The sequence below is a fragment of the Phaethon aethereus genome (genome assembly GCF_964289735.1).
Source record: "Phaethon aethereus genome assembly, chromosome: 2".
Classification (NCBI taxonomy): Eukaryota; Metazoa; Chordata; class Aves; order Phaethontiformes; family Phaethontidae; genus Phaethon; species Phaethon aethereus.
Window position 1 is genome coordinate 147,887,933 of NC_138582.1, and position 22,464 is coordinate 147,910,396.

The 22,464-nt window shown below is 40.5% G+C and overlaps 1 protein-coding gene across 1 annotated transcript in view; it reads right to left on the bottom strand.

The window, feature by feature from the left end:
- Nucleotides 1–2,686: 2,686 nt before the first annotated feature.
- Nucleotides 2,687–22,464, bottom strand: part of FAM171A1 (family with sequence similarity 171 member A1) — a gene marked incomplete at its 5' end in the record, with an annotated part of 92,031 nt that continues 72,253 nt past the window's right edge. The window contains 3 exons of the mRNA XM_082015227.1: nt 2,687–5,139; nt 5,759–5,873; nt 8,333–8,449. Coding sequence (XP_081871353.1) covers nt 3,438–5,139; nt 5,759–5,873; nt 8,333–8,449 — 1,934 coding nt within the window. The 3' untranslated portion in view covers nt 2,687–3,437. The remainder of the gene's footprint in view (nt 5,140–5,758; nt 5,874–8,332; nt 8,450–22,464) is intronic.

Consider the following 22,464-nt stretch of genomic DNA (forward strand, 5'->3'; position numbering starts at 1 on the left):
TGCCCATTTACATCTGTACTATTCTATAGGCTAAACCCTACATGGGACATGTAATTTCTTACCAACTTCAACCATGTTGGTTTAGGATAGTGAAATAAAATTGGTCCTCCAGAGAATTCATGGATAGAATGAAGAGCAGAAAATGAAAATACTGCCAAGGTATTTCAAGAGTGCTTAATTCACTCTACTAAAGCTACTCAATCCTTCCTGTAAGAGAGAAAAGCATCATGCGCAATTTCCAAACGGTGGGGTTTCTTTGTAAGCTCTTCATCAAAGCTCAGTACCACAATTTTGTATATTTGTGTAATGTGTGAGATTGCAAATGCTCTGAGGCAGGAACCATTTTTTCCCTGTATTTGTAGAGGGTTTAGCATGCACCCATTCCTAGTATTTTTTTAAGTCCAACATATTTTAATTACTTTTGTTAGCTTTGTCATTACAATCTTTTTGTTTTTCGCCTTTAATACTTGCCATCAAAAAATAAGAAAACAACTGCTTTTCTAGGTTATCTTCTACACGGACTAAGACCACTTGGAGCTGCTGATGCCAAGACCTATTCAAGTTAAACTTTGTTCTCTATATTTTATAAGTTTTATTGTTATTTGCTTCACTGTGCAACTGCAAAATACAAGCAACAAAATTTCTTCATATGTTACCAAAGTATCTTCCTCAGTATGTTTTTGAAAATTAAAACACAAAACTTTTGACTGGACTGTGAGATTAGGCAAAGTGTGTACAATGGACACACTCTAATCTCAATGGACACACTCTAATCTCAACCCATTAGCTGATCTGTGTTACGCTCTTCCAATTTCATTCAACAGGTGGCTCAGATATGTTGGATATACTGAGAATTACATTTCATAAATTATATATTCTGCAAAATCCAACTATTATATGGCTGGTGATATCACAGCAATTTAAAAAATGCTATTTTAAAGAAGATTTGCAAAATACCTACGTTGTGTTTGTTCAAATATATTTGCTGTATTAGGACCACAAACTATCAAACCATCAAACTATGCGTTTTGTACATAAAACCAACACAATTAAAGAAACAAACCACTGCAATTTAATAGCAACAATCTCACTTTACAAGATAATAACGATGGAAACTTTGCAAAGGAATCTGAAAAAGAATGTAATTAAAAATGACAGATTTAAGACAACAGAAAGTTGAAAATTAGATGGCACAATAATTCTAGTATGCGGGAATTTTAACCAGAATGTTTACTTGATGCAGCATTCTGATTAATAAGTGACACTGTATTACCAGCACTTACTGACAGCTGATAAATACTATTCCTTTAAAGTAGTATTTTTCTGTTCAGTGACCTTGCACAGACTGATAATAAGTAACCCAGACCCCAGCGCCAGTTCACATGTGGTCAGTAACAAAATTCCTAAACAGAACAGGAAAGGACCTGGAATGCATGTGACGAGTAAAACATAACTTATTGCTAATATGGTGATCTCAATATTCAGTGCACTCCACAAATACTATTTTAGATTTCTTTTATGACATACACGGCTTCTAAACATGAATCAAAGCAAAACAGAGGCTATGTGGCCTTGTGGATGGAAAGGAGCACTGGCCTGGGCACTAGGAAATCGGGAGTCAGTTCCTGGCAAGCCCCAACTCCCAGGTAAGACATTAAGACAGAAATTACAACACTGGCCTCCTAAGAAAACCTTGAAATCTATTGAAAAAAAGAGCAATGAATCCGAGTCAGGGCTTATTATTAAAAATTAAATAGGAACTACGTAACACTTTCTCCAATAATTTGAGAGATTACATAATAGTTTTTATTGAGTATGACTGCTTCTAATGCTTATAAAAATAATTGAATGAAACATGATAAACTGAATGTATACGAAGGACTCCACAAGAGTGGAAGTCACATACTTTATCGTCTTCGAACCCAATTCATGAAGAAGTGAGAAATGTGCAGTAAGTGTGAGTACCCACAGAAATCTCAGGAAGAAAACTGGTCCCACAGGAAGTGTGACTCCATAGAGATACCAGGATTTCATTTCTAAAGTCTTCAGCGATACTTAAGCAAATAGTTACATACTTATCAAGATAGGGAGGATGCTTTTCTGGAAAGGGGTCTAAATTTCAGTATTGACTGAAGTTCATGAGAACTGCATAAGAAAGTGTGCAAGTCACACAAGCATAAATACACACAGCAAAAGTGAAACCAAAGTACTTTTCTTATTAAATAACATAAAATAATGTGATGACCACCAACAGAGGAAAAACTCCACGAAGATATTTTTTGCAGTTTATTTTCAATTATAATTTTTGGATAACCAAGCAGCTCTGTATGGAGAAAGCACAGAAGAGTCATTCTGGCACTTTTGGATAGTACATTTTTTTCCCCCCTCCCAAATTTTTCTAGACACATTCAGTCCACTTGCTCGGTCTATAGTCCATTTTATATGAGCATGGTTAGCTCATATGATTCCAGAGGAAACTAACAATATATACAGTCAATGAAACTATCTTCTTGGCTACCCTGGGCCCTTTAAAATGTCTTCTAAGTCTATCCTGGCTAAACAGAATCCACAATATACATGATCGCTACAGAATACACTGTATTGAAATGAGAAATGCTCAGCACAAAATGGGACTCTTGGCATGCAGCTTAAAAGAAAAGGTAGAAGTTCAGAAGTTTATAAAATCCCAAATGGGGTCAATTAAAAGGAGTTAGCAAAAGAAGGGACTGTTCATTGTTACTGTAAAAAAGGCACTTTGAGTAAATGGGACCAGAATTGGAGGAATCTTAGTCGACATAAAGTTCAGTTTGGTTTCATAAAAAGGCTTCAATGCTAAGGGATGCTACTCAAGTTTCCTGCAGTTTTACATTAAAATAAATTGCTGAGTAGTTTATAATAAAGGACATAAAATGTTTACAACCAACTTGTAAAATTAAGAAAAGCATAGTATAAGCAAAATATTACTAAAAGCAGCAATGCATAGCCTTTCATTGAGATAATGCACAATTTTGGACACCATGTGTCAAACTCTTGTTTTTAAGATACTCTCAGTAGCATTATCAACATAAAATTGGCCTACAAAACAAAAGCTTTACCAGCTCCCATTCATAAGGAGATTGAGGTCATAAACCAACCAAAACAATTTTTCAGTATTTTCAACATCCTGGATGACCAATATCAAGTATATGGAATAACAATCACACTCTTTGTTCAGCTATCTCACTGGAGGCAGCCGTTAAATCAGAGGAATGATTTTAATTATTTTCTAACATTTACACAGTAATGCATTTAAGTTCTTTCAAATGTTGCTCACCACAGTTTGTTTTTCTCTTTTCTCTCCACAACAAAAAAAAAAATTTAAAAAAAAATCAAGCACTTCCACAGAAAGAATATTTGGCAATTTTATACTCCACTGAATGGTGGATTTTCACAATAGCTCACTTTAGATTGAAAGTCATTAGTGGTCTTTCCTCTCGTTTCTGCCAAGGACTCTTCTTGTCTTCACCTTGGTCATCTTCCTCATCCTCCTCATCCTCCTCATCCTCTTGAACTGATGTTCCGTGTTCGGGACTAGTTAATGGCTCTGGTTTGGTGTCCACAGTTCTTGTTTCCTCCTGCAGGCTGGGCAGCTGCACACCGCTTCTCTTACTAGTGCCTTCTAGTAGGCATCGTAGAGCATTGTCCTCAGGGCTACAAACTGCTGTTCCACACTCGCTGCCACTTTGGTCCATATCATCCAAGTACACAAGTTGTGTGTAAGCTGTGCTATCTGAAACCTTCCGCTCTCTCTGCTGGTGCTCCTGCACCGGTGGGTGACCCTGTGGTGCAGATAGATGATCTCCTCTTCCCTTTCGGGCAGATTTTGGTTCATTCATGTCAACACCAGAGTCCAAACTGGCATCGTTACTCCCATTCCTACCAGCTCTTTGGAGATCAATGTATGAATGTCTAACATGAGCATTTGAACGTCCATCTAGAGAAACAAACCATGCTCGAGGATGGGGCAATGGCTTTCCACCTCCTAATTCCATCAAAGCCTTTTCTGTAAGAAGCTGCACTTCGCTATTCATTTGAGCCAGCGATGCATCATTAAGTGAGGCAGGAATGGAAATCGATTCAGACATGGAAGCATTTTGTTGACTCCACTCAGCTGCACCCGCATCTTGCAAATGTTGCTGAGATATTGCTTGGGATGCTAACTGTTGGGGTTGCAGCTGTTGTGGGGGGTGTGGAAAAAGCCGTGCATGAGGGTTAGGAAGCTCAGCCTGAAGTCTTTCTATATCAATCTGCTGGTCAGCTGGTACAACCAGTGGCTGGCTAACAAAAGGGTGTTCTCCTGGCAATTTCATGTAATGACCTGGGATGACCAATGCAGGCAAAACTTTTCTGTAAACACTGTCATTGACTTGGTCAACAGAATTGCAGCAGATTAACTGACCTGGTCGAGGGAAAGATGTAGGTCTTTCAAGGTGATCAACGGAACGAGACATCATACAATCAGTAGGTCTGCAGTCCAGCAGCTCTTTTTCAGGGGCTGAAGGTGTGGGGTATATTTGTTCCTGAATATTGTATTTACTTCCAGTAGCAATATGGTTCATAGATACTTGAATTTCTCTCTCTTGCTTTTCAAATAAAGGCTGAGACAGCATAGCATTGTAACTTCTCCTATACTCATCTTTGACAGGGGACTCATAGCCTTCAGCTGTTTCTGTAGATTTTCTTGTCTTTAAAGGAAAACTATCTGCTGATTTGTGGTAGTCTTTTCTTAGAGACCCGCTGGGAGTCAGGTCATCCAAGGAAATTCTGCACTTGTCTTTCTCCTTGTCAGAGAGCAATTCCTCTCGGGAGCTAAACTCCTGGGAAGTACTGAATGAGTGTTTGAGCATAGGTGTATGCATATCTGCTTCTCCACTAGGTGATACCATCTCCATGTGGACATTACTGATTAATTCCTTTGCACCTGAGTTTTCAGTGTGTCCATTGCTAGCAACGGACAACCCGCCAGGAAATTCTGACTCGCGACGTGAAAATATTAAATTTATATGGGACATTGAGGTTGCTTGATCCTTCTTAGAAGTGTCCAGTGCTGTCGAAAGTTGCAGTTTCTTATGATGCTGACGTGGTCTTAAACATTTTCTTCTATAAAAGCCAGTAACAAAAGAAGTTACACATTTATGACTGTTTTACACAGAAACAAGAGCAGCAAGTGTCTTAACGGGAGATTTTTAAGCAGTGATTAGTATTAGGGGAATTGAGCTTTTATTACATAACCTAACAATTAAAAGCTTATCCCAGCAGCGAAGATAAAATTAAAGAATAACTAATGTCAATTGGGAAATATCTCAAGCACCAATTACAAATTGGAGCAAACATCTGGAGGAGGCAAATACAAAATCACTCATTAATACACACTTGCTGATAAAGTTGAACATTCATTTTAATGTAAGACTAACAGCAAGATCACTTGCAAATGCGTAACAGGTACAATGGAGGTTTTAGAACATGTTACAAGGAAAACACAGGTAGAGGGGTGTGTATTTAATTCAACTACCATCCCACCAATAGCAGGGACTGTATATGCTGCATGTAACCAGGAACATACGAAATTTGATCTCACTGTTTCTTTCTTCTTCAAGTGCTTGCTTGCTTTTTTTCCCACCGAAGTAAAAACGTTTTGATATAAAAGCTTTTAATTTCATGAGCACAAAAAACCTTATATTTTCAACATGAACTACGTAACCAGGATGGTGAGACTTACCTGCAATAATACAAAAGCAGACACAGCAAGACGAGAAGTATAAGAGCCATCCCTCCTAAAATTGCCAAAAGAAACATTGTGTGATAGCTGGTAATGTCGTGTGTTACAACGGGACCTGGAAGGCCAGAAAACAGAATTTAGACCTGTAACAACCTGCAAGCAGGAAAAGGTGCAACACTTAGAGAGGGACGTCTTCCCTTGTTATCAGGGTGCTAAGTGAGCAACACTGCCGCTCATAGCCCTGCTGCCTACTGAGCAGACCATCTTTGGAGAAGGGAGCAAATTGTGAAGAAAGCATGTGCTGGTTTTCATGACTGCAAGTCCAAATAGATCATTCTGTGGAAAAGCAGTTAGTTTCAACGGGAGCATGCATCAGTGAATGCTGCTTCCCAGCTGCTGATGCTGACACAAGTGCGCCAAAGCTGTCGTCACTGGAGAAGAGCCATCACAGCATCTTCCAGTACTGTAATGCATGTAGCAGCACTGCGGCCAACAGCTTCTCTTTAACAACATTTGTGGTGCTTTGTACTAAACAGTACATACAGTGCAGTACAGGATTCACTGGAAGATGTGTTGGTGCTCAGAAGTCTAGATCAAGCCAAGCCAAGCAGATCTTCAGTAGCTTTAAAAAACAGGCCACTAGTGAAACAGTGTTGTAAGTCCAGGTTTCAATAACGCTTAGTAAATGTTCTAACATACAAAGGAATGCACACATGTGGACAGCATCTTTCACAATTATGCATGTGTAACCCTGTTGGTTTGTAAAATCCTTATCATGACTTTGAAATAAAGGCCCAAATTTTCATCTGCAGGCAAAGAGGTACAGCACCAGCCACCAGAGTAACATGCAGGTACTGTGAAGGACAGCAAACTTGGCCAACATTAAGGTTCTTCATCATGAGGTTTGTAAAACCTCATCTGTGGATCTTGAGTGGTCTGTAGAGCCACTGCTAGGGATATAAAGCTCATTTCTGTCCATTTTTTGAGATAAGAAATCAAATAGATTCAATGAGGAGATAAAATAAGCAAAAAGACATTAACCCCATTAAAAATATCATCAAGTATATTGCATTTAGGAAATCTAACTATTTATACATTCTGTCCCACCACTACCTTTACATAACTGATCGATACTGTTGCTTCAGGACATTACGCAAAAAGAGGAAGAGAGAAATCACTTGAATTTTTCATTAAAAAGTTGTTCCTGTTGCAAAAAAGCTTTAGGAGCCCAGATCTAGCCCTCAGAAAGAAGGAAAAGTAAAATACAAATAGAAATTCTGCCATACAAGGTAGACTGCAAGGGCAAATAAGCCTTCTCCTGTTAGAGTTACGGGCCTTCTAAATGTAGAGTTACAGTCACAATTTCATGACTAGAGTAACTTCCTTGCAGTCTGGGACAGAGCTGTACTGGGAAATGTTTGTCTCAGAGCAGTTGCTTTTTCTTAAAGTACACTTATTTTGTAAAATTCCATTAAATTCAGTATGATAGCTTATTCAGATCTGCACCTGCCTCTAAACTCTGTTCAGCAATGAATCAGCTGAATATTACAGCAGTTTTGTTTAATATAACCTCAGAGAAAAAGCTTGTATATCATGAAACAACTTCATGGCATACACAAGCAGACTTTAAAAACAGTCCTCATGTTAAGAGTTTGTTAGATATAGTTTATTTAGCTTGCACAGCCAACGCAAGAATGTTTTCATTTCTACTGTATTTGGTCTTCATCCAGAAAACCTAATGCAGAAAATCTGTAAAAGGAGGAGGTTTTGGTTTGATAGATCGTCTCTTTTATACACAGAGGTATCTCTGATTATTGGTGGCTGAAGAACTAACACTAAGAAATCAGAGGCAGCCACAGACAGAAAAAAGGAAAAGCAAGCTGCAACATTAATAATCTCCACAGGCGCAGAAGTACATATAATGCCCAGTTCAAAGTGATTTTCTACAGTTATGCCAAGAGGCTTGCAGATAGCAACCAGTCAGCTCATCTGCTAATGCCACTCTGCTAATAAACTTCCTGGAACTTGTATGCAAAGTTATCTGCGGCGTAAATTAATCAGTCACCAAGATGATGCAAAGCAAAATGGGCATCTTCAGCGTAAAAGAAAAAAAAGTTACACTCAATCCATCAGTAAACGTCTAATCCAGGATGCTGTTGGTCTTAAGTGAATCCATTTCTTTGGGAGTTTCTGTACAGAAACTTCAGAGCATGTATTTTTCTACCTGCTGGAACACCAATACATTGATGTTACATCTCCCCTCATTTTCAGTTATATCTTCCCTCATTTTCTAGCAATGGCTCTACCAGGCAGTGGTGACACACATGCTTCAAAGCAGGAACACTTTTAAAAGTTTCCCATTGAAACGACTCAGAGATTTTGAGCACAAGGGTTGCCCCCCCACAGTCCCCAAAAGATTTTAGCCCTTTACTTTCAGATTTCTGTTTTCTAATAATCCATTATTGATCAAGCTGTGGCATCTCAGATGAGGTCATTCTGAAAAATATAAACATTATATATGAATAAATAATTACTCAATGCTGTGAATATCACTAAAATTCAATTCCATCTTACCTGGGATAGCAGGTGACATAGCTGCAACCCAGTAGCCCAGCTGAGGTGCAATATAAGTCCAAGTCAACTGATTTCCTTCTTGCTGTACAAGGCCCAAACTACTCTTCAGCCATGTCCCTGTAAATGTAAGGGTTGAAGGAAGATGTTACAGATATACTCACACCCTCCTCTGCAAACAAGTGGAAAAGCAAGCAGTAACAAAACCTATCGATGTGCTGTAGGGCTTGTGTGCATTGCTGTGAAGTGGGAGATTGTGCCTTTTTGTCATTGGCATTTGAGAGCTCCCGCAAGCAGTCATCCTCACGGCCTTCTCAGAAGCTTTGTACGCAAAAAACATTTAAGATTAAATAAACCTAATAAATCTTCAAAAAGTCCTCTTTTTTGAAGAAGAATATTCCTGAAGCTGATTATATGTAGACAGCCCACTTAAAAACTGTATTTCAAAAGACATTACATCTCTCAGACCACACCTGAGTTCTGCACACCACCCTTCTATCAGCTCTGGCTGTCCATTTCTGGAGGACTGAAGAAAATACTTCCTCAAAATGTTGGTTTTCCTATACGGAAAACAAACTTACAATGTTACTGCTCATAAATGTTGAACTAAGTTGCACTATCACTCTGATGCAGTAACATTAGTCATTCCGAATGTGTATACAACCAGGAATACTGTTTGATAACAGATGATGACAGTTTAAAGCAATGTATTAAGTTCACATAACTCTTAAGTAGTCCAGACTGACGATCTGCACTAGTTGAGAGCTCTTCTACTTTCAGAAGATAAATTTTGTTGCAAGAATTGGGCCTTTTTGTAATTCATTAAGACCCCTGATTCTGGTGCTGTAGGAGAAAAAATTCACCTTAGTTTCTGATATATTAAATGTCCAGTATGGCTTGTAGACTGCTCCCGTATTTACTCTCTTCGAAAGAAACGCGGAGTTGCTGGCCTGGACTCTGACAGCAGTCGCTGGGAACCCATCCTGGTGCCAAGCAGCGTTTCCCAAGGCTGCAGTCCTGACTTGGCATCTCCAGTGGGTGCCGTTACAGAGGGCATTAACTCACTAAGGAGGTTCTTCACACGCTTTGGTGGCCACTACCAGTACGGCTGATGGGCGTACAGCGAAGGGATAAACCCCTCTGCACTTCCGTAGCGCAGCTCTGTATTTCTGTGCAAAGCAGGGACAGAACGCTGCATTCCCCTTACTCAGCTTCAAGTGCTCACCGTAAAGGCAGGCTGCATCTTGTGCTTGTGATTCCCTTTCCTTTAAATAGCTGCCTGCAATGTAATTCCCGAAATGGTGCTTTTCATCAGATGGCACTCGGGACTAAGCATGAGCATTTGCAGATGACAGCCGTCTGAACACTTTGCAGCAAGCGCAGAACACACAGAAGAGATGCTGCTGTTGTTCTGTTTTTTTAATACCACTGAGATCCTGATGATTTCCTCTGTGTTCCTTAGATTATCCAGCTGTGCAAACCCTGTACATATGAGAATGGCTTTTCTGAGTATTTATTTCCTCTCTGCTACTGATTTTTCCTGTATAAGTTTTTTCATAAAGTCAGTCAGACGAGACAGGTAATTTTGATTCACAGTACCAACTCACAGAGATCAAACTCTGTGTACACAGATTTTCACATCTGGCATCCATAACTGTTGTATGATGACATAGCCATTAGTTTACCTCTTTTAGGGAGACATTATCAGGAAGAATAGAATTGAATTGTCCACAGTTATGTGTGGACTTTCTGGAAAAATTAGGAAAAGTAGATTAATTTTCTCCGCTAAGATGGCCACTATCCCTTCAGATCTTCTACCTGTGCTATTCCTATTGCTATATCCTCCTAGTATTCTGGGGAACATATCATAGTAACAGCCCTGAACCACATGGTGAAAAACAGCCCATAGGTTCAAAAGCTGCTTCTATATTCTGCCAAAAATGCCATTTGGTAAGAAAACTTCTGTAACCTTAAACTTTGTCTTTTTTTTTTCTGCAAGATTCAGACAATGAGAATATGCACCAACTATTCAAATACGGAACTATATGAAACAAAACTTTAAGACTAAAAGAGATATAAAAGTGCTGACAAAAAAAAGAATGGAAGGACCTGGGTGATGAATTCATCATGCTTCTCATACTTCTCTTACCATCTCAAAGCCCTTTAAATTCACACACAAGCAGAACACATTCGTATGTAATTCAGCAAAGTTAATTATCTTCGTAGTCTATTTTTATAGCTACCTCCTGGAGCTGAAGCTATTATTGATTCCCTCACTAGAGGGAACTTGTGTCCAGCTTGCCTTATTCACATTGCACTGCATTCTAATGAACACAATCCTCCTAATGCCTCTTTAAAAGCCTTTTGCTCGGTAACACTCTGCTTGCATAATGCAGCTATCAAGAAGCTAACAGAGGCTGCTCTCTTATCGCTGCGAGCAGAGCTCAGCTGCCATCCTGCCAAACAAGCAGCAGCTCAGATTGCTCATATTTTAGCAACGAAAGGAATCCCTGTATTTGCAATAGAAGCAAACAAGAGTCTACTGTACAAGGTCAGTCAGGTTGCATGCTTGTCTTCTGCTCATTTAGGTCACCCATTGTTGCTAACCACTGGATGCACTCAAGGAAATGTATTGGTCTGTATAACACTAGGTAAAAATGTAATGTTTCAAAGGCGTAATAGGTATATCTGATATTGGTCATCTTTAAACAAGAGCGATGAAGCTTTTGTTGACCATATCCTACACGTTAGTATGTGATGACAGCTAGAAAAGAATTACTTTGTAAATGGCAAGTTTAAATGTCCCAAGTTCCTTCATCAGGACAATGCCAAGTGTGGGTTCCTAGGAACCACAGGTACCACCACAATCTCATCAGCTGCCTTTTTTAATACTTCCCTAGTACAACACTTCAGTGATAAACTCGCCTCTTATACTTCCACCATCTCTTACCAATAGTCCACTAATAAAGCAGAGCATCCTTCCACATGGTGGGACGGAGAGAATACAACTCCATCCTTCACAACAGCCATGGCAAAACAGGTCTGAGTGGAAACAGTTGAAACACAAAGTCTTGTCTTGTTTCTTGTGTGATCAAATAGCTGAAAGCCAACATAGTATTACTGGAGGGAACTGATGTGCCTTCAGTATTCTGCAAATCTGTCGGGGCGTTTCCAGGTCTCTCTCATATTTCATCCTTTATAGGTTCTAATATCCCAGTCGCTTTTCAACTATCATTAAGCACCAAGCAGTGTTCTTGTAGCTCCCTACATGCAATGCCTTGTTGTAATGACTAATGTTGGACCTTCTACAGAGTAAAATCCAACTGCATTGTACTTTCTGGCTACACTCCTAGCGTTTCAAGCTGCCTTGAGTAAGCAAGAGTTCGTTGCTCTGCAGCCTTGAGAATGAATGCCCTATCCCATACCAGATTTTTCCTTGCAGTGGGAAACAAGATGTTTTCCTGTTCTAAAAATGCAGCTAATTACCCTCTGTGTCCTCACATAGTAGCTCTTGTAAGCAAGGGAAGAGACCAAGGGGCAGTGAGTAAAGAACTTCTTCCATTTTTCTGTCCTTTCCTATCCACTAACCTGCAAAGGGAGTAAGGGCAAGCAGCATTCATTTTTTTCTGTGCAAGCAGGATTACACAACTGCAGAACTAATCAGAAAGATTTAGGAGGGAAGAGAAGTCTTACCTCCCTGCATGGCTAAGTGTTATGATAATTTAATTCGTTATTCTCCAAACATCCGGTAACATCTACTTCCTCTCCCCACCCAAATCAGCTCAATCAACTAGCTGAACTGCTTATTAAGTTTTATACATGATGTGCAGTAATTGTTAAGTAACAAGCAATGCAGCGTTATAAATAAAAAGCAGCACAAATAACTGCATGTAATGGAAATGATCTTTTGTTCAATACTGATTGTGTAGTTTCAAAGAAAACATATCAATGTATCTCTTGAGCAGAAACAGCAAGTTCAGTGTAGTTTGGAAGCACTGCATGATTTGGGCCAATTTGCCATTAATTCTTAAAGAGTGTCTGGTGCTTCACGGAAAACTTCTATATATAGAGACATTCTTGCTTATAGATCATTTTTACATTTCTCTTCCTCTTTTTCCTCTATTACTGCTCAGTGGAGCCAACATGCTGATCCAGGATTCAAGTCAGGGGAGCTGTCTCCTGGCTCAAACTAATGGCAGGGGGAGAACCAAGAAGTTTCTTAACTCTTTCCTCACCAAAATTATATTTAGTGTTACTGACTTTTTGGAATAAATGGTCTCATTTAACAAACTACTTCTTTAAAAGCTTATAAAACAGCTACCCAGCACTCCTTTGTATATGTAACTTAAAAGCAAGGTAAGAGAACTACCGTCATTAACACTACAAAGAATATAAAAATGAGAGTACTTTAAAAGAAATACAAATCAGAAAACAATCAGATAAAGAAAGCTGATCTCCAGATGGCTGCAAAAATACCCAAATATCAGAAACAAGTTGAAGATTTCAGCAGAGCAGGAGGAATAAATTCTGCTAGAGAGAAGAATCTTAATACTTTGCAATAACTTTGATTCTGATGAACATGCTAATTTATCTCAGGCAGCTTTTAGGACTTGCCAATGGGGCAAGAGGGGGTTATAATGACTACATTTAACAGCAAAAGTTTAGCACATTAAATCTCCGTTTCAACGCATATTCTGCACTAAAAATGCCTTTTTGTCATTTCATTTATCTTACTTCTAAATCAGCAAAGAGAGTGTCCAGATGGGCAGCTATTGCAGAAAAGCCATTACAGAAGAGCTGTTCTAGACTATTTCCCTGCACAATCAGGTCACTGCACGTGTGGCCAGTCTGCCCAGAAAAGAGACATCCTATTGTCTTCAGAGACACTAACTAGTCAATGTGACAGCTTGCTGCAGCACGAATCCATTGGCAGATCCGTTGGCAGCGCGAATGGATCTGCTTTTGTAGTTTAGATGCACGATGCCTCTGAATAAGACATTACTTCCATAATATAAAGCTAGACCGTATTATTTTAAACTAATCCGTAGTGAAATCCAGGGAATCGTACGCCTCTCTGGTTTCCACGAGTGTGAGCGTGCATGCTGACAATCCCGCGCCGCTCCAGCTCAGGCAAATGGCAAACTTCCTACTGGCCTACGTGAGGCAGGACCGCGCTTCGCTCAGGCAGGGCTGCCACGCCAGGCCACCTGCTCTAGAGGGACGCATCTGACTCCTATTAAAGTCAAGAAGAAAGGAGACAAACTCCCCTCTTGTGTGCTGGCACCCCAGCACAGAACGGGGCTCTCTGGAAGGATTAAACTTCAGGTTTAACTTTCCAAGTTGGCCATTTCAGAGCCACCCAGATCACTACTGCTGCAGTGACTTCTGCTGACTTTGATTGCGTATTCTTCCTATCAGTGATCAAAACAATTCTGGTACATGACTGTCAGAGGAGTGTGCTGTAGCCAGCAGCTTCCCCTAAGGACAGTCATAAAGTCTAAATGTTGTGAGTGTTTAAATATACGGTAGCTATGGTGGTGGGTTTTTTTTTTCCATAGATGACTTGTACATGTGAGCCTTTGGTAGGAAGCTCTTCCACTGATCAAATACTGTTTACTTTTTAGTTTCTTTCTTTTAACTGGCGATAGGATCATCCAATCCTATTCAAGCAGGGCACCAAAATCGTGCTATTTACAGCATGAATTATTTCCATCCAATAGGTTTGACAAATAAGAGGATTTAATTAGCCAGAGAGCAAATTAACCATAATCCCATTATATGAATTTATTTTTATTCACAAGATTATCCTCCCCGAACAAAAGAAAGAAAAGAAAGATACTTTTAACCGTACTACTTAATAGCATAGATGTTTTAAATAAATATTCCTTAATGAGAAGTGCTTTTCTTTCAGCACGGATCTCTTCTGTGATGTCTACGATGTCTGGTAAGATTGCCCTGCTTAGGCAGAGATTCACAATTAAATGGAGATGTACCTGTCAAAAGGAATGAGGCAGGTTGTTATCACACAGAGTGTGGGACAGCAAAGGATATTCAAAACATACTAACAGTGCTTCTAGAAGTAACTGATGTAGACACTTCGAATGGCAATGTTATTATGGAGAGTTAATCAAGGGCAAGTTTGTGAAAATAACTTCCTAAAGCGTGTTCTGATATACATAAATTGTAGCTTTTCATTCTATCAGCTGAAAACTGCTTATCAGATTTCTTCTTCCAACTGAAAATCACCTCTAATCTGCATCAGCACAAGAAGTTTTACTACAAAGATGGGTTTTCTGGTTTTCTTTTCGTTCATTTTCCAAAAGGCTAAAAGCCACCGAAATTGGAAGTTGAAAAACTCCTTGAATATTGGTAGAGATTACTCTCCTCCTCCCCCTTCCCCAATACACATGGGTTTAAAAATCTAGTATTTAAGTTAATATTACAATTTTGGTTTTGGAGTTGCTAGGCAACGTCAAAAAATAAACGTCCCTGCTCTGAGCTCATACCTTCATTATTCTTCCACTCTTACAGAATTTGTTATACAAGGCTTCCAGGGATAAATCCTGCTACTGTTTTAGCAGCACCACCATTATTTGGTGCACTGTGAGGGAAATGCTTTTAACATCGTAACTTGAAGATTTTTGCAAGGAAGTCTGACAGTTCAATTTGTTACTAGTGTCTGAGAAGCTCTGTAGTTTTTGCCATCTCTACTCATTTTTCCCCTTAAATCACCCGTCAAGTGTTTAACAAAAGAACATGCCATTTTTCATTATTTAATAATTTTAATTATGTCTGGGGAGAAGGGAGGGCACATTGTCCAGAGAACTGCTTGCATTACTTTGGTCCCCTCAGCATTTCCTTCCAGAATGTCAGAACAGAAGACACTTATTAAAGAAAATGACTTCCATATGAAATTACTCGTTAATAATTATATTTCAAAAGGGAAAGCTTAGTTATGCTTGCTGGACCAGCATCCCTAGTTACTGCTGTACGTGAAAGATACTGCCTTTAATATTCGCTTTATCACATTATTAATCACATTCAGTCAGTTATTGACAAAATTATTAGAACAAGTAATAAATAAAAGCACAAGGCAATTCAAAACACTGCATGCCTTTTCTTTCATTCAGCCTCACATCACACTCATGTTCAGTTTCTATTTTTCAAGCTGGAAGTGGAAGCAGACGCACACTAGGATTTGATCTAACCAACCCAAGGCCACAGAGGAAGGTTGTCCCAGGTCCTACTCAGCCTCTTCCAGCCCCACCCAGACACTTCACACTCCTGCTCTATGCACTCCTGCCTGTATTTCCACCAATCTCCAAGTCTTCTCCAACTCACGCAGCTGCACAAGCACAATAGTCTTTTCTCCACTTCTTCCCACCTGTCCACCTCTTCCCACCTTCTACTGCATGCCTTCTGTAGGTGGAGCTACAGGACCATCTACATGATACAACATATAGTTCGTTATTAAAACCTGTTCCCAGAAGCCATACTATTTGTATCCAGTTTTATTTCCTTGACTACATAATAGTACATTATTTGCATATCTGACTACACTTTGGCACCAGCCTGATTCCTTCCATGACTTCTTAAGCTCCACCATCATGTCATACCATATCTGCTTTGCCACAAATGCAACTCAGATGGTCTATGAGGTGGGGAGAGGATCAAACAATCCATTCACATCACTTTCACATGTGTAAGCCATAACATCCATTTTAAAAACAACATACATTTTGACAAACAAGCACAACTGCCTCTTATGATCCACTACACCTCTCCAGAGGAATCACGATAGTGAGAACGTACCTCAGTGAGCTACACTGTGAAGCATCACAGGAAGAGCTGCTTCTCCTTTCAGTGCTGAGGTCTGTCTACTACTCTGCAGTTATATCTGCACCTATTATGTAGGCATCGTACATGGTAAAAAGCCGGGTTTGGTAGCTGCCATTTCTATGGCAACACACAAAATATGAAATTCTTTGAGAGCGGTTAGTTAAAAATCTGTATTCCTCAGTGTATTTAGTCTTCAAGAATAATTTAACCTTCACAGCTAGAACTCAATCTGACCACAGTCGTAAAGGATAACAAAAAATGCTTCTACAAATATATTAACAACAAAATGAGAGGCAAGGAGAATCTCCGTCCGTTACTGGATATGGCAGGGAAAATTGTCTCCAAGGATGAGGACAAGGCTGAGATACTTAATGACTTCTTTGCCTCAGTCTTTAATAGCCAGACCAGGTATCCGCAGGGTATTCAGCTCCCTGAGCTGGAAGACAAGGATGGAGAGCACAATAAACTCCTCATAATCCAGCAGGAAACAGTTAAGGACCTGCTATGTCTATGGGGCCTGATGGGATCCACCCAAGACTACTGAGGGAGCTGGCAGAGGAGCTTGCTAAGCCACTCTCCATCATTTATCAGCAGTCCTGGTTAACAGGGGAGGTCCCAGAAGACTGGAGGCTTGCCAATGTGATGCCCATCTACAAGAAAGGCTGGAAAGAGGATCCCAGGAACTACAGACCTGTTGACCTGACCTCCGTACCGGGGAAGATCATGGAGGGGTTGATCTTGAGAGTGCTCACGGGGCATGTGAAGGACAACCAAGGGATCATACCCAGCCAGCATGGGTTCATGAAAGGCAGGTCCTGCTTGACCAACCTGATCTCCCTCTATGACCAGGTGACCAGCCCAGTGGATGAGGAAAAGGCTGTGGACATTGTCTACCTGGACTTTAGTAAAGCCTTTGACAGCATCTCCCACAGCATTCTCCTGGAGAAACTGGCAGCTTGTGGCTTAGACAGGTGTACTCTTTGCTGGGTAAAGAACTGGCTGGATGGCCAAACTCAGGATGGCTGGTCACAAGCGGTGTTCCCCAGGGCTCGGTTCTGGGGCCGGTCTTGTTCAATATCTTTATTGATGATCTGGATGAGGGGATCGAGTGCTCCCTCAGTAAGTTTGCAGACAACACCAAATTGGGTGGGAGTGTTGATCTGCTGGAAGGTAGGAGGGCTCTGCAGAGGGATCTGGACAGGCTGGATCAATGGGCTGTGGCCAACCGTATGAGCTTTAATAAGGCCTCATAATAATGGGTCCTGCACTTGGTCACAACAACCCCATGCAACGCTACAGGCTTGGGAAGGAATCGCTGGAGAGCTGCCCGGCAGAAAAGGACCTGGGGGTACTGGTTGACAGCTGGCTGAATATGAACCGGCAGTGTGCCCAGGTGGCCAAGAAGGCCAACAGCATCCTGGCTTGTATCAGAAATAGCGTGGCCAGCAGGAGCAGGGAAGTGATCGTGCCCCTGTACTCAGCACTGGTGAGGCCGCACCTCAAATACTGTGTTCAGTTTTGGGCCCCTCACTACAAGAAGGATGTTGAGGTGCTGGAGCGTGTCCAGAGAAGGGCAATGAAGATGGTGAGGGGTCTGGAGAACAAGTCTTATGAGGAACGGCTGAGGGAACTGGGGTTGTTCAGCCTGGAGAAGAGGAGGCTGAGGGGAGACCTCATCACTCTCTACAACTACCTGAAAGGGGGTTGTGGCGATGAGGGTGTTGGTCTCTTCTCCCAAGTAACTAGCGATGGGATGAGAGGAAATGGCCTCAAGCTGTGCCAGGGGAAGTTTAGATTAGATATTATGAAAAATTTCTTTACTGAGAGAGTGGTCAAGCATTGGAACAGGCTGCCCAGGGAGGTGGTGGAGTCACCATATCTGGAGGTGTTCAAAAAACGTGTGGATGTGGTGCTTCGGGACATGGTTTAGTGGGCATGGTGGTGTTGGGTTAACAGTTGGACTTGATGACCTTGAAGGTCCTTTCGAACCTTAATGATTCTGTGAAAAGAGGCAGTCAAAATCAAATTGTCAAGGAACTTGTAAACTACAGAAATAGTGTAAGTATGAACTTTGTGGAGGCTTGATTTTGCCCTTGCAATTGGCAAATAGATCTCCGTATTACCAGTGAATCTGATCTACAACCAAACGTTGTGGATCTGATTATATACAATTCAAACTTTTGGAGGCAGGGAATGTGTTTTCCTGAACATGTCCATTTCTCAGGTGTAGAAAACCCAAGTAAAACCCATGGAGAATTGCATGAAGTCCCAGGCCATGTGCACAGCTGCATGGAGCCCAAATGCAGGTCATCTATCCAAGTTCAGAGGCATGTACTCATGCTTCAGTGTCAGATCAAGCAACAGACTGCAAAGTTTTTGTTAAATGACTATTTTCTGTCTGCCATGCAGTGTATGAGTGTGGTGGCAATTTGAAGTTAACTGAATTCACAACAAAAGAAGAATAGTTTTACTTTTAACCTATGAAAATACAAATCAATCTTTTCTTCGAGTGGATTGTTGTTGCTACCACATGGGAAACTTAAATCAGAGACTTTTACAAATCATCTTACAAATAATGTGCAGTGAACTAGACAGGTAGATGTACAGTAACCTGCTTATATTTTCTGCCTGACAGTTGCTGTTGCTCTCTCCCTATAAACACTATGAACAAAAACCAAGCATCATTTCACCTCCATGAAATACAGCAAAACCATGCTGCAGTCAAGTTTAAGTAGGCACCGATACCGTTTATACATAAGTACATCCTCATGACTTCTTTTGAGCACAGAAAACATTATCTTCATTTTGCTGAAGAAGGAACATCAGGAAATTCTGACCCTACAAAAATCAATGGAAATTTTACCACTGAAGGCAGGATGTCACCCAGAAAAAGTAAATAGCAGACCTTCAAATGTATTTAGAAATCTATTACGGCCTTAAATGCAGTCAGAAAGCACTGACTAAGCACAGCAGAATACATCAAGTATTGTGCTTTACAAAGCTAAATAAAGAGTTCCCCAAGATACTCTTCTCCATATTCTGCCATCACTTTACATTAATACATGGTTGAGGTTTTAGGCACTGGGGAAACATCCTCCTCTGCCAAGAAGCTAGTAATTTAAAGACAACAAGGTCATGTCAAAGATGTACACCAAGTGTTTGGGGAGGAGGAAGAACAGAGAAACATGTAGTACAGAAGAAATAACACATTTTAAGGAGGTGGGTGGAGGTTTAACCCCTTCACCCCAGAATCCTTTGCCACACTAGGTTGAAAACAGTGTTGAAAATATTATCTGTTATTTGGTGGGATTAATAAACCAGCAGATGCATCAATATTGCCACTGAAGAATAAATCCCATTTCCATATTATGCACTCTGGAATTTTTTCTAATATTTTGAAGTCCTTCATACAGCTCTAGGTTTGGATCTAGAAGTCTGGTTGCAACATAATGCCTCCATACCACATGGCATAAAACTGAAGACTTAAAATGGAGAATGCTGGTCTTACAGTTTTGCTCACTGAACCCAATGAAAAACAGGCACCTTAACATAAAGCATAAACCATTTAAACGGGGGCTGAGGAAAATACAGCTGAGCAAGTGCTGTGTTATTCAGTCCAGCTGGTGGGAGCTGGTAATGATACAGGAGGTACAAAGTTTCATTTCTACTGGGATCTGGGCTATTAATTTCTGACTGAAGAGCACAAGGCTAGAAAGAAGTCTTGGACAGAAATCTGGTGACCAAGAATAGAGAGATTAATTGTATTGCTGTAAATCCTACTGACATCAAGGCAAATATACAAGGAGAAAGTCATGACCCCAACCATCTGTTTACAGATAAAGGAAAAAAAAATTTTTTCAACTCCCTCAGATTTTGAGAAAAACAAGACAGAGCTTGGGGAAAAAAAAAGTCACCACCCCAGAAAACCCCACTGATCAATCCTGATTATAAAAATGAGAATCCATACCTCTCTATGTTCAAACCTTTAAGTGTGTGCTATGAAATAAAACCACTCTCCCACAGTAGTGTGAAACACGAGCTGTGGGTATGTCAACAGCATGGAATGATTAAGCTGCACTTTGGTGTATATGTCTCCATAACATCAATGCATCTGTGCTTATTATCATCAACACTAAGAAATGCTGCAGAAAGGTGCGGAGTGCATCTCCAACACAAGGACAAGGCTGGATGTATTCTTTTACCCTAAAACATCCCCAGGGCATAAATAGTTGCTCTTCATTTTATTAATTATTCAAAAAGGTATTACTGCTTTAATTCACTTGCTGTGCACGGAAGGCAGTAAGTTTGTTTTGTAATGAAAAATCTTACTTGTCACTGTATAAAATAGATGCAGCAGATCATCTTATTTTGATGTCAGCCTGCTTTTTCTGGCTTCATCACTGTCAATGGAGCCTTAGGCTTAAGTAGACTATGCTGCTTCTCCCCCTTCTGTCCCCAGTTCTCTCTCAAGGACAGAAACTGTGGTCATGCAAATACAGATTGTTTATGGCAAACATCCTAAAAAGTAATTAATTATTTTTGGCTGCTGTAATAGACAAATATGCCTCATTTTTGTAGGAACTACAAAATCTCTGCACTTCCAATCAGATGCCACTGGGTTTATATTAGGACATCATGAGCTCAGCAAAATGTATGAGATTCTAAGGTTGAAGATGTATTTGTAGTATTTCTGTCCCTTCTCCACTCCTTCCTCTAAAACTGAAAAGTATTTCTGCTTTTTAGAGCAGAAATTATACTTCATGCAGTAATGATGACAACCACATGGACTCTAAACTAAAACAATGGCTTGCACGAACAAGCGCCCACTGTATTGCTAATGTGCTAGAGAGAAGCGCTGCATTATTGCCTGGTAATAGTCATAGTTTTCCATGTCTGGCATTTACTCAATTTTCAGATACAAGTGTGAAAGTTTAAGCCACTGAAAAGCTATTAAGGAGAGACCACAACATAACTAGCACTGAAAAAAGCAGCTCCTGAAATGCAAAATCAGAACACCAAGGTTAGAGGTCCTGTCCTGACAAGGCACAAATCTGGCAGTGCAGATGGTTTACAACAACTTATTTGCCAGTTAAGAATTTCTCCAGCATGGAGCCATCCCAGTCATCATCCGTTCTCCTCCCTCCACAGTCCAAGCACAACGGGGATGGGGAATGACAGGGTACTACCATGTTCACACTACATATAGCTAGTTTGACAGCCCTCAGAATGCTAACGTAGCCCGCACAAGACAGAGTGGCTGCTCTATGTATTAAATTAGGCTACTCTAATTTAAATTGGTTGGGATGTGGCCAAAATTCTGCTAGAACTGGCATGCTGCAGTCAGGGCTTAAATGCGTCTTTGTTCAACATCTTTGGTTGCATGGAAAGATGCTTACTTCAGCTGAAGTGTGAGCTGGAGCCTAAGCATAATGTCTTCGATACCTTCCTCTCCATGGCTTTGTGAAGCTAAGTGGCCTGACAAAGATGCATTTTGTTTAGTGGTCCTCATGCCTTCCCCTCCCAATAACACAAGTGCTCCAGCAAGGAGTGCCTGAAGCAAACATGGTTGGACTTGTCTCAAGATTGGGAGCCTCAAGCCTGCAACACTGATTAGCTAACCCGTACGGATCTATACTAATATAGGCTGCACACAATAGGGTAACTAGCTCTTTATATACAAAAGTAAAAATCATATTCCGTACTAAAAGAGAGCTTTTGTGGCCCCACTGCAGAGGCATGGAAATTTGGCCATAAATGACAGCGCTCCATAATCAAAATCAGAACCGTTTTACTAGCAGTGAGTAACTAGCAATGAGGCGGGCTACAGCTCTAACACAGCTGACAGAAAGGACTGGGGATGGACTGCTGCTTGTGGTGGAAGTAAACGTGAGTCAGTCTTCCCCATCTTTTTTTGAACAAGGGAAAACAAAATAGTTTCTAGAATCGCAAACCAGAATCAGTTTCAGGAAGAATGTAGTGAAACGTACTGCAAGGGCACCACAAGAAAAGTGACGTTTCCACAGCTATGGGAAAGCCCGAATTCATTCATTGCACTCTTTTTCTACTATTCAATTTTATATCATATTCAAATTTATTCTTCATTAAATCCTACTGCTTTAGTCTCTAATACAGCTAATTTCTGACAAAAGATTTATAGGCATGTTGTTTGAAAATACATCACCTATTTCAGCAAACAGACGCAGGAAGGAAGCAAAAACGTTATTTCCCTCTTCACCTCTCTTTTCCCCCCTCCCCTCCCTTCCTCCAATAGGCTGGTTTCATGATTGTTGCTCTAC